General features: G+C 37.7%; 1 protein-coding gene across 3 annotated transcripts in view; it reads right to left on the reverse strand.

The window, feature by feature from the left end:
* Nucleotides 1–7790: 7790 nt before the first annotated feature.
* The window catches only part of LOC124805207, a 50536-nt gene continuing 44647 nt past the window's right edge, over nt 7791–13679 (reverse strand). For 2 of the 3 annotated variants that reach the window (XM_047265706.1, XM_047265704.1), the window contains exons 6-8: nt 13071–13221; nt 9815–9894; nt 7791–9736 (exon numbers count right to left, since the gene is read on the reverse strand). In XM_047265706.1, the coding sequence (XP_047121662.1) occupies nt 8427–9736; nt 9815–9894; nt 13071–13221 (1541 nt within the window). In that variant the 3' untranslated portion in view covers nt 7791–8426. The remainder of the gene's footprint in view (nt 9737–9814; nt 9895–13070; nt 13222–13679) is intronic. The other variant, XM_047265707.1, reaches the window with a different exon arrangement.

Consider the following 13679-nt stretch of genomic DNA (forward strand, 5'->3'; position numbering starts at 1 on the left):
TTGCGTCCAAATTGCTCTCGTCTGCACAAAGAAATTATTCACAGATCGAGAAAGAAGCTTTGGCTCTTGTATTTGGTGTTACTAAGTTTCATGATTTCTTGTATAGTCGTCACTTTACCATCATCAGACCACAAACCTTTGACATTGCTTTTTCATCCGTCCAAGCCTGTAGCTCCACGTACAGCGCAGAAATTCATTCGCTGGTCTATTTTCCTCTCGCAGTACCGCTACGATATCTTGTATCGGTCCACTGTTAAGCACGGAAACGCCAATGCGTTGTCCCATTTGCCTGTTGCTGAGGATAGAGCATTCGATTCCTCCAAACTTTCTTGCATGTTCATTGATTCGGAAACCGATGACATGGTCAAATCGTTTCCGATTGATTTTCGTCGTGTAGCTACAGCCACAGCTGCAGACCCTGTCCTTGCTACCGTTCTGCGTTTTGTTGCTACGCAATGGCTCTTCTCAAAGTCATGGATCGAGGATCCGTTGGTTGACCGATCTTTTGCTCACAAGGAGAGACTTTTTGTACGACGTGGTGTTTTCCTGTTGCGTTCTGATAATGATCAGTCCAGGGTTGTGGTCCCACGTTCGTTACAGTCCTCTGTCTTAAAGCTTCTCCACCAAGGACATTGGGGTATAGTGAGAACGAAACAACTTGCTCATCAGCACTGTACTTGGTTCGGAATCGATGCTGCGATTACGGCTATGTGCTCTTCTTGCATGGTGTGTGCCGAACAACAATCCGCACCGTCGCGTAAATTCTTTGCATGGCCAAAAGCCACTTCCCCTTGGCAACGCTTACACATCGATTTTGCTGGTCCCTTTTGGAATGCTCGATGGTTGGTTGTTGTCGATTCCTTCAGTCATTTTCCTTTTGTTGTCCGTATGTCTTCCACGTCATCTGCCACCATCCAAGCGTTATCTGCTATTTTTATTGAAGGTCTTCCACTGACTATTGTTTCTGACAATGGCCCGCAATTCATGTCCGCAGAATTTCAGTCATTCTGCAAGGCCAATGGTATTCAACATCTGACGTCCGCGCCATTTTCGCCACAGTCAAACGGTGCCACTGAACGTTTGGTCAGGACTTTCAAGTCACAGATGTTGAAGTTGAAAGAGTCGCATTCTCAGGAGGACGCATTATTGCTCTTTTTGTCCTCGTATCGCTCTCAGCCTCGAGATGGTCACTCACTGGCTGAGTTGCTTCACGGTCGCCCTCATCGAACCTTGATGTGTTTGCTACATCTGCCGCATCAGGTTCCTGTGCAGCGGCAGACACCTGCTTTTGCCCCAGGCGACTTTGTCTACTACCGCAACTATCGAGGTTCACGGCGTTGGCTCGCAGGGCGCATTCTTCGTTGCCTGGGCCGCGCGATGTATCTGGTTTTGGGGGCCTCTGGTGAGGTGCGTCGGCATCTCAATCAGCTGCGCCTCTGCCGTCGCACGGGATCGGCCGCTCCCCGTCTGCTTTCAGCGACGGTGCCGTCCGGTCAGCGCCCTGGGGATCCATCTACTGGCTCACCTCAGCCCCAGGTATTACCGACGCTGCCTTCCATTTTGCCCCATGGCGACGCGCCGCCGCCGCCTGTTCTCCCGCCAGCGACGCCTGCAGTGGATGCGTCGCTGCAACCGCCAGGCGCCTCCATGGGTCACGCGCCACCAATTGCTTCCCGTGACCAGTTGTCCTCCGCCATGGACCTCTTGCCCACTCCAGACCATGTCGTCTTCGCCCGTCGGGTGCCCCGACCTGATGGAGGTCGACCCTTCGGCCGCTCCTGTCTCTCTGCGGGCGCATACACCGCATGTTGGCATGCACCCTGGACTAGGTTTTCAGACGTTTCCTAGCTCCCCTCGGACCGAATGGCAGGGTGTGGGTGGCACAGCCTCGCCTGTTGTTAGGCTCCCCACCTCATCGCATACGCCATCATGGGGTCCTCTCCACGGCGGGCGGAAGCCTTATACCACAATCGTCCGCCGATTTGCGGGGGAGGAATGTGGTGTCACCACCAGACACCACACTTGCTAGGTGGTAGCCTCTAAATCGGCCGCGGTCCATTAGTATACGTCGGACCCGCGTGTCGCCACTGCCAGTGATTGCAGACCGAGCGCCGCCACACGGCAGGTCTAGAGAGACTTACTAGCACTCGCCCCAGTTGTACAGCCGACTTTGCTAGCGATGGTTCACTGACAAATTACGCTCTCATTTGCAGAGACGATAGTTAGCATAGCCTTCAGCTACGTCATTTGCTACGACCTAGCAAGGCACCATTATCATTTGCTATTTATCTTGTGATGCATGTACCGTCAGACTGATGTTCACCAATTATGGATTAAAGTTAAGTATTCCAGAAGCTACGTACTTTTTTTACTAGATTCAACTCCTTTAACTATTCCAGACCTCACGCCAGCCTGCGTGAGCTTAAACGCGTGCCTTTCGGCTTCCTGTCCTAGTGGCTTGGCTGTCTTGCCAAGTCACAACACAAAGAATACATCAAGGCCACAAAGCAGAAGACAATTTTGAACCTTATCTTTCAAAATAACATCTGTTGTACTCACACTATTATCAGATGTACAGAATCCAGCTTGGAAACATAAAAACTGATGTTATAATTGTTCAAGTACCAGAGAAAATGCAACCTGCTCAAACACATCAGACACTAAACAGAGTCTTTGAAGGAACCTAAATGGATCATTTTGTGTCCAAGTCTATGTCAAAATAGGAGGGATTTGGAGCAATTGGAAGATGAAGTCTCACTTCACATTCAGAACACATATTAACAAATGAGAATGTGAGTTTATACTTATTCACTACACAAAACAAAACAAAATTATTTCATTACATGGGAAGACTTATACTGACAGGTTAACTACTACAAATGAGTGTCATTGTTCACAGCCCATAAGAACAAATTACTGTTATTCTCTATACATGTGACAAAAATGATGACAGAATAGTAGAAATAATGGAGAACAATAACTTTCCCCTGTTTTTAAATGTCAACAAAATCAAAAAGACTGTCTTTGGTACTATAAAATCCTCACAAAACGCAAGTAACGTTGCCTCCCTAAAGCTGCAGCAAGATAAGTTGGCTCATCATACATGAAGCTTATGATGTGATCTGCAAACAAGAATAAAATATCTACAGACTCGCCTGTGTTAAATTTTTTTACTTGAACATGGAAAAAATTATGCTGACAAATTATGTTATGAATGTGGACCAACTGTATGTTACAGTACCTTTTCTGATTTTGCTTCAGTCATACAATATAGAGGTAGAAAGTGTAATCTATTGTCTCCAATAACATGGGCTGAATAGGGTTAGTGCAGTAATCTCCCACTGCACACCACTGTGATCGTTTTGCGAGCTGAGTTGGCTATGTTTGTAAATGCTATATCGTGTGCTTTGTTGCTGATTTACAGATATTTTGAGTTATGTATGTGCAATTCTGCAATGGTACAGATTATTGGTGGAGCTTGATTATAAATTAAACCAAAATACCTGGTTGCCAAGCGAATATTTCGATCAAAATTAACAGTTGGCTCTGCTGTCTCCTAAACTGTACTGACAACACCTTCCTATTTTGTGCTGGGTTGCAAATCAGATGCTTTTTCAAGCTCCTGAAAGGTATAGAAAATTTTAACAAATGGAAGAAAGTTATCCCAGGAGAAGACAAGGAGCTAACAAGAAACTCATACATTTGAGACACTCACTCTGCTGAAAATTTGATATTAAGAACAGACAAATTCATTATTGATAGAAAGGAAGTAGAATTGCCCAGAATTAACTGTCACTTGAAACCAATTTCAGTTCCTCAAATTGTCCTGAATTTTCCCAAGTATTTGTCTACCCCATTAAAGCTAAGAAAATCTCCCATGAAGAGGAAAGCTGATTGCAAAATAGTGAATAAAGTACCCATTAAATGTTTATGAATTTGTGAAAGTGATACCACTTCTGGTTTCAGCAGCACCCAGTTGTTTGGTAAGTCTGCATCAGTTGATCTGCTTGATGAAGTAACTGTATTGAAACTACAAACAAACAAAAAATTAAAAACTAACTTGGCTAGGGGAAACAATAAACTCAAGTCAGACAAGGCTAGAGTAATTGTGCTGCAGACAGAAGTATGTAGACTAAAGAAATGTAAATGTAGTGAAAGCTTATCTAGTAAGTAAAAAAATACTTGCAGATACTATCTTACAGAAGTGCCAGAGGAAGGATATAAAAGGAGTGAGATAAAATAGTGAATTTCTTTTAGAGTTTTTATTATACATTGAATCTCCTAAGGGTTATGGGTACCTCTTCCTTCAGATGTGCATTTGAGGAGACTCTTAAAAGGTTGAAATGCACATACGGTGTTAACAAGACAGCCATAGATGTTCTAAGGAGAATTTTAGAGAAGAGACTTATAAAAACAGAAAATCATGGGTAATTATCTTTGATGATCATGCTCTTGTTTTCATGTTTTTAACTCTGTGTTAATGTTGGGTACAACCAGTTGTAGTCTATGCCAACAGAAATGCAACTCCTGAGAACTGTTAGAAAAAGTTTTAATTCACATTATAATACAACTGGAGCAGGTAGATTGCAGAATTTATATGTGATGGCAGTCAATCTAACGAACAAGCCCGGAAACATTTGCAAATATCAGGAAAGAAGGGGAATACTAAATGCTATCTTCAAAATCCTGTCGATGGAAATAGAAAAGTTTGAGCTTTTTCAGGTGCAGTACATATTTTGAAATACATACGTAACCACTATCATGATAAATGTACTGTGCTGTTTGGTACTGACATCATGAGGTATGGATTTCATGAATGTGTTTATAAAGTTGACAGTTAAGAACAGTTTGCTGGTGTAAAGGCATGTAGTAAATTGACATATGCACACATCCACCCGACCTCCTTTCTGCAAATGGTATTTGCCTTCCTTTCCTGTTATTTAATACCAGAATGGCAAAAGATTTTCTTTTTTATTTTTATTTTATGGACTGAAAGTGGCATTGTGGGATTTGAGGATAGTGATCCAACTGAAAAATTTACTCAGTATATAAGCAATGTTCCCAATGCTCCAAATTCAAAAACAACATAAGGTGGTATGAGAAAAGATTCAGATCACCATAAAATTATGCAGCAAATTTTTCATATTCTGGCCGATCCAGACAGTAATTTTGCTTCAAACAGAACACTGGAACCGCTCAGAGTAACAGTACAGAGCACATTAGAAATATCTGAATATTTGTGGAATAAAAGATTCAGACACATATTGACTGCAAATTTCACCCAGGATCCCCTAGAGTGACATTTTGGTATTATTTGATCAGTGGCCTGCCATGACCACCCTTCACCAGTAAACTTTCTACATTTACATATGCTCCAGTCAATACATGTGCCTGTCAAGAAAGTTTTATCGTAGGGAGGGAATTGTGAATGAGGGACAGAACCCGCTCTTACATCCTATGTCAGTCAGGTATGAATCTTGGCAAAGAAGACTAAAAAGGAATATACTGACATAAAAAAATCTGTACTACGGAGTATAGAAGAAAAACTGATTGTCATGCAATTGAAAATCATTCTAAGTGGAAAGCCAATAAGTCCTCAAACAGTGTTACTGATAAGGCAAAAAATAAATAAATAAATGTATAGTACACAACACAGCAGGTTATGTTGTACTTCAGGCCTCAAAAATCACTAAATGTTGTGCCAAAGAATTCTTCAATAGAAAATTGTCCTGTTTCACTTTTCAGTAACTCGAAGGACTATGGTACTCATCAAGGACAAAGATATTTACGTTACCCTTCAGAAGCATTGTTAAATGTCTTCCTACAGGCAGAATAAACCTTAAGTACTAATCTTTCTTCCCCATCTGCTTTCTGGGGTGACTTGTTCTATGACTGTTTGGAAAGCATTGCAAAAATACAAATGAAGACTTGTTCTATGATTGTTTGGAAAGCACTGCAAAAATACAAATGAAGACTTTCGGCTTGGCTTGTAGTGCAGAACATGCCTTGGAGACTGTACACAAACTAATTTCTTACTACATGAAATGTCAGTTCTGCTTCAAAATGAAAGAACTCAGCAAGGAACTTGAGGGACAAAAAGTAAATCAAAAAGGAAACTTTCCAAAGTGTCCAGCAGTTTAAGGTGAGAAAATATGTAGAAAACATTTTTAATTTTTTATTTTAGTGTGTAGTAATTTTTATTCGTGGCCTAGTTCTGCTCTATGGTCCGGTAGACCCATGAGAATTTTCATCTTTTCCACTGTACGCACACTCTATTATGCCACTTTTGGCCAAGCAGCATTTATTTTAAGAGTACTCTTGTTGTGCCTTGTGAGCTATAGGTGCTGATACATTTTTGGTTGACTAGTGGCCAAGAAAATCTAAACCCTGACAAAAAGGCTGGAGAGTAATAGTTGAAAACACAACACTGGGAGAGAATTAAAGATCGACAATGTTCTGCAATATATATTACAGAATTGAAAACTTTTCATAAGAAATGACTTGTATTATTATAGCTCTAGATTATTCACAGCATTACTAAAAGCGAATTGTTATATTTAGCAGTAGATTTCACAATCATTATTTAGTTGGTCAGCCTTAGAAATACAAATTGATGTTGTAAGAATAAATATTAGTATTACCGTATAACATCCAGCGATTCCTTTTTTTTCCCTTGCTACTTTAATACACTGACAACACAAAAATTAATTATTATGTGCAAAATCATGCAGTTTATGCATTGCCGTGTTCTCATATTTCCATGTCTGAACAATTAAAAAAGTCAATTATCATTATTGAGCCAGGGCTTAGTCTAGATAAATATGATCCCACAGCGCACATGAGAATGGTGACTCTATAACACGTAAAACAGAGGTACAAATGCATGGGAGAGTAGTGCTAAACTGGAGCTAGTGCCGCCAAGCGGCGCAAAGTGTGTACTCGACTAAGTGGTCACACTTTCTACCTTCTATACACTATGCTTCAGTTATTCTACACAAGTTGCTACTAATGAAATCACGTTGTCCAATTGTTATGCTTCAAGAGTAGCATACTTACACCCACAAGTATATACACACTTTTCAATAGGAGGTATGAAAAACTTTGTTTCAAGCATGTGACATATTCTATGCCTAAAAAAATAGTATCCATGGAATCCTGCATTGATAACCTGTTTACAATACCTGAGAAGGAAAGTTGCTACTCGCCATATTGCGGAGATGCTGAGTCGCGATAGGCACAATAAAAAGATTCATACAATCATAGCTTTCGGCCATTAAAGCCTTTGTCAGCAGTAGACACACATACACACACGCACACACACACTCACGCAATTGCAACTAGCACACACGTCTGCAGCCTCAAAGAGCTGAAACTGCACTGCCATTGTTACATTCATCTTGGATTTTCCACTGTTTCATTTTAACCTGTTTACAACATATTTAAATACTTCTTGGTATTATACATTCCCATTAAAAAGCTGTATTACCCAGCAAATGATCCAAATTATATAAAATTATTATGCTGCTTTAAAAGAGCATGTTAATAAAACCAAAAATCAACATCATTTTGTCCTCTCATTCTGTCAACACTTCTGAAAACAAGTGTGACTAAGATTGAACAAAACATTCATACTTATTTTAATGAATTACTTCTACATAATTAAAACAACAAAATGCTTCATCTATTTACTATATGCAATGTTACATAAACATTAATGTTTTAACAAGCTCATATTTTTTGTTTATTATGTACAAAACTGTATACACATAAAATATTTATAAGTCTCTGTGAATAATTAAATACAAAAATTGAGAAAGTAAAATTCTTTGATATTTACAGTCTATGTACACCCAAAACACAATTCACTCAAAACAATCTATCCGCACTAGCGAAAATCAGAAATTCACAAGAACTTGTTGCACATTTCCTCTATAAATATTTATGTACAATATCACAAAATTAGAAACAATTTTATCTGTTCAATGGAATAAATAAGATGCAGTTACTACCCTGCCATAATGAGCAAGACTGTTTAATTACACTATTAAATTAGTTGCTCATGATGCTTCAAAATAAATAAAATTTATGATATACTCTTGCAGTATGTTGATGCCTGTAAATTTGTCTCCTTTGAAAGATACCATGATGGAATAAATTAAAAACAAACACAAGCACAAAGTATAAAAACGGGCAATTCACACAATAACAGGATAATATTCTGAAGCACATAAACATGTGTCTGAACAGATACCTTGAAGAAAAGATTAACAATCAAAATCCATATATTACAGACATCACAGAAATTTTCATTGCAGGTACCACACTGTACCACTTCTCTTTATCATAGTGTTCATCAACAGGGGAATTGTATTCAACTTCACAAGAATGACACAATGTACACAACACTTCAAAAGATGCAAGCTGCATTATTGTCTTTCACTGTGGTTTACAGCATCTGAATTACCAGTTGTAGCCAACATACTATCTGTTGTCCATCCAGCTTGTGTAAAAATAGAACCTTGTACTATTCCAGAACTTAAGGTTGACACACTATTTAAATTGAGATGTGGAAGTGTACTGTTCAACTTTAAACTCACTGGTGACACAGGTTCACTCTCGGTCTCAGTAGATTTACATATCTGAGGTGAAGTATACACTGGGACAGGGGGTGAACTCAAATACTGTGTATCTGGGGACTGAGGTAATACATTGGACTGGATTACATCAGATATCACAGGAGATTCACAAGGCACATGCCAGCTTGAAACACTGCTCACAGAAGAAGTTGCTTGGCACACTGTTGAAGATGGCACATAATTATCATCACGACTTGCACAAGGTACAGAAAGGATTTGTCCACGTGCATCACTGTATGTTGGAGGTGATCCTGAATAATTTAGTGCAGGTGTAGCAGTTTCAGGAAGTCTCAGAACAGGTGTTGGTATACTTCCAAACTGTCCTGGAACTATTGGTATTGTTTCTCCAGTTTTACCCTTCACATACAGTTTCCCTCCTTCGATCTTAAATATACACTGCCCAGAAGACCTATCCCGTGAAACACTGACTGGCACAATGGTTGGTGGATTCAAATCTTGCTGTATATTCACACCTGAACTACTGGAGGCAACTATCCCATTTAATAAGGAAGATGGCATTGGCTCACAGTTTACCACATTACTATGTAGTCCCAATGTATTCACTACCGACTTTGTTTGCACATCAGGATAAATTATGATATGCTTTTCTGCACTACTAACATTTGGCACTTCTTTGTGACAGGTTTGGTACGTTTCTGGAGTCACTTCGAGATTAGTGGAACAAGAATTTTTTATATCACCAAAGCCACTTTCCTCATCTGATAGACTGATTACTTCCACACCATTTCTTTGGTCCTGATTTAATGCACTTGGTGAGGTTTTATTTAAGGCGCTCTTGATCTTGCTACTAAGATTACTGACACTCAGTGTAGTCTGTTCTAAATCTCCAAGCTTTCTCTCTTCAACACTGCTGGAAGCTTGGTCTATTGTCCTAAGATCTGGAGTGCTGCACTGTCTCTCTAATTTAACACTTATATTTTCTGAACCTGAACTACACGACTGCTGATCTTCACATGCACTGAAAGAGTGAGTTTGGAACTTTCCACTTCCCTTGTTTTTGTTTGGATCAGAGTTTTTATTCTGCACACTTTCATCATTTTGTCCAGTTTCTGGCATCATCTGATCATCTGACAGGTAATCTGCAAAGAAATAGAAATGCTGTTAATTGTCTTTATATATTTAACATAAATTGTACCTTAAAATTTCAAGGTACTAACCATCCAGATCACTGTCACTACTGGCAATGTCAATAACTGCATCATTTCTATCTGTTTTATCTGTTGAGCCTTCAGTATTGCTGATATGAAAGAAAAAGAGAACTTTAATAAATCTGAAGACAGAGAATTTGTATAAACTTGCTAACATGGCTCTTAAATCTGTACTTCACATATAAATAATCATTGAAATTTTCCAAAATAAAATAATTTAGATTAAGCCACTGAGTAAATATGCAGCAAGAAATGCTGTTGTCTTAATCGAGAACAGAAACTTTTCAGATCCCCTTCATTTTCCACATAAATGAAGACACTGAAGATTGTAAAAGCATCTTAGTTTCATGACAAGAATTTTAAAACCTCATTGTAGTTGATGAAGTATGATACCAGATGAACAACTGATCACCAATGACCTCAGAACTCAAACAGAAAACAATGAATCAAAATGGGTACTTAAGCAGGGACTTAATATCTACAAAGTAAAAATAATATAGATTCAATCCATTTAAAGATTATATTTCATTTATTGTTATTTGATACATGTAAATATGATTAAGTAAATATTAAGCTAGTGGTACAAAATAAACAGCAGCCATTTAGTGTAACTGAAGCAGAAGCAACATTATTCAAAGCAGTGGTTTTCCTGCCAATTTACTACGTTGATTTAGCAAGTGTAAGCACAAACAGTGTCAGCAATTCAGTGTTGCTTTATTGTTAAAACAGTCAACAGCTGCTTCTCTTTGTTAATGTATACTGTGATACATTCACAGGGTGTCCAGCGACTGATAATTTTCACATTAAAGGTTCTTTACAGGTTTCTCAAGACAAATTTTTTTCATGTCACCTTTTCCTTAAATCTGAGACTAAAACATCATTTTTCAAAACATTATATTGATAATTATTATAACATTAAGTTATTTCTTTAGTAGTATAAATTACAAATAAAAAACTAAAATACTTTTAAAATATTAAATGCTGTATATTGATTTAAAGGCAATAAAAATGAACAAATCATTTCTTTAAATTTTCTATCTCTGCTGAAATCTTTGAGGCTTCACTCATTTTGAATTCTTTGATTTCATCTTCTTTCGTTTGTTCAATAATCATTCCTCCTCCTCTCTTTCACTTTCCTTCATCTTAATGTTTCATACTGGCTTCGTACAAACAATGTGCATTGCAAAAACAGTATATAAGACTTGAAACTGTCAACTCCATTTGCATCCTGCACTGCGTCATATAAGTATCTTTGAAAAATAAGACATTTTTCTGTCTGATTTTCAACTATAATTTTGAAGTTTGATGAAAGGCCTACATTAAAAAAAGGGGTGGAGGGGGGGGGGGGGGGAGGTGAATACACTAATTACTTAATACTGATAATTTTGTAAATGCTGCAAAATGAGACATGATTATAAATGTCTAAAATTTCATTAGTCTCTTCCTGTTTGAATAATTGTTTTACGACCACCTTCATTTAATTTTATTACTACTCAAGGTTATTACTGCCACTCCACTCATCAAAATGGCCAAGTTTTCATTACTACTCAAGGTTATTATTGCCACTCCAATCACCAAAATGGCCAAGTAAGCATTCACAAGCTACAGATCTATCGACAAAAAATTGCAGATTACCCCACGGCAAAATCGACGGCTAGCTTTAACTTCTTCATTTATGTCAGTCTCTCACCGTTGAGCAGTTGTTCAGCTACACAGACATGTTCAATGCTTTTCAGTACAAGTCATTACTCTTTGTGACTATGATATTCTGTTTTCGACTGCTGCCAACTACAGTGATCTAACAGTTGAAACAATAAGTGTTACTACAGGCTTAACGTAATTACTTCTGTGTATTTCTACAACCGTGGCTGATCTGTACTTTAACCCAGAATTCAAAGCAATAAATTCTCCTGTCTCTCCCCACCTCTGACACATCAGGTTCCTCAGATTCCCGCCTCATGTGACAGCTCAACAAGTATAAAAGTTACGAATCACTGTGTAAACATTGGCTCACCAACAGGTAGTATGTGCATAACGTGTAGACCCCCTTTGAATATTTGAATGCTATTTGAAATATGAGAGACAGTTGAAACCGATAATATATCAATATGTATACGTACCAAAATTTTTTTTAAATGTCAAAGTATTTAAATAAAATTCAGGTTTTTTGTGGTTTTTTCCATTTTGAAAATTCTTGGCCTTTTTCAGGTTTTCAAGATTTCAAGGTTGCTGGACACACTGATTCACTAACCATATTTCACTTTATGATGGTCTCTATGGAATATGTGAATGAATCTTTGTTTAAATCAACTCTTTTTTTAATCATTAACTGACATCCAAATTATTCTGACAGAGAAGTGTAGGAACATGTTTAAAAAAGTTCTGCATTAAAGATTGCACTCTTACATACTAGATTAATTCTATTGTATTGGTGAACAGGCTTAAAAAATTAAAACAAAAAGTGATGCAGGACCAGAGACTATTAATGAGAGTCTTGGGAGGGATGTTCAGGCCTAGAGCTTCTTCTAAGCCTAATATTGAACTAAGTAAAAAATTGAAGAAAGAACAGCCTGAATGGCATTTATCCTGAGGACTTCAAAAACATTTGTGAATGCATTACAAAATATTTCAAAGAAACCAATGTATACACCAGTTTACAGCATCAGTGTGACATAAATCTTTCTGTTTGGTGCAATAATATTTCATATTAGTTTCTTGAGGTCATCTTATTGTTATATTTCCTTAAATGATCTTTTCTGAACACAGGCTCATGGAACATTGTGTACACGTTTAAGTTTATTTGGTTCTACTTGTTTAACTAGCTCCGAGTAATCAAATCCATCTTCTCACAAACTGTTAGATGCTCTATTAAGATTATGAATATTCAGAAATTTATACATTTTTATTTATTTGTTATTTACCATATCTGAAAGAAGATTCCTGGTAACATCCATCATTCTAATGCTGAGGTGCAAATAAAATACTCCAGTAATACATAAAAAATAATAGATGACACATCACATGATAATCCCTTGCATTATCACTCTATAAATAGATTAAAAGCTCCAATGTCAAAGAAGTAATGTCATTAATGAATCCAAAATATGAAAACACACAATTTAATAGATATTTAAAGAAATGGAAGAGAAACGATTTACTGGCAACAAATGGGTACTAAAGTATTAAACAACGTTCTTTGATGAGTCACTTATGAGAAGGCGACCTTTCATTAAATGATTCTGTCAGTGCCTTGCCGGTTACTTACCGTGATAAAAACAATGGGACTTTGCAAATATTTTCTTTATTATCAGCATCTTCACTTTCAGTTAACTCCACAACAGGTGGAGTGTCATTCACCTCCCACACTTTTTTCAATTCACTGACTATATTTTCTACATCTTCTTTGTATGACATGCCTAGAAATAAAATAATACACCTAAAAATCTGCAGTCACAAAACAAGATAACAGACATTTTTACAAGAAAGTGATGACAGACCAGCTGAATTATTCTTTGTTCCACATTTTATAAGCTACATAGTTAATGATATGAAGGAACACAATTAGTCACTGAGTACTGAGTGGAAGTAGTTATTTATGACAGTGGACATCTGGTTTCCTTGTGGACTTGCACAAGATCTGTTCAAAAAACTAACAAATGTTTTTTTCATGGACATTTTTAGCATTCTAATAACATCCTGCTAACAGCATTGTTCGACACAAAATATATGTTCTGCTACAGTCATGCAGATGCAGAGACAGAAAAGTAAAAGGAATTATTCAGTATGTTGAGGGAAACAAAAATTTTATTGTGGTGGGTAGGGACCGTAAAATGTATAATCTATTTTGGGCAACATTCACTTCTACTTTTTGTGA

Source organism: Schistocerca piceifrons, chromosome 7 (assembly GCF_021461385.2).
Source record: "Schistocerca piceifrons isolate TAMUIC-IGC-003096 chromosome 7, iqSchPice1.1, whole genome shotgun sequence".
In the NCBI taxonomy this organism is placed as follows: Eukaryota; Metazoa; Arthropoda; class Insecta; order Orthoptera; family Acrididae; genus Schistocerca; species Schistocerca piceifrons.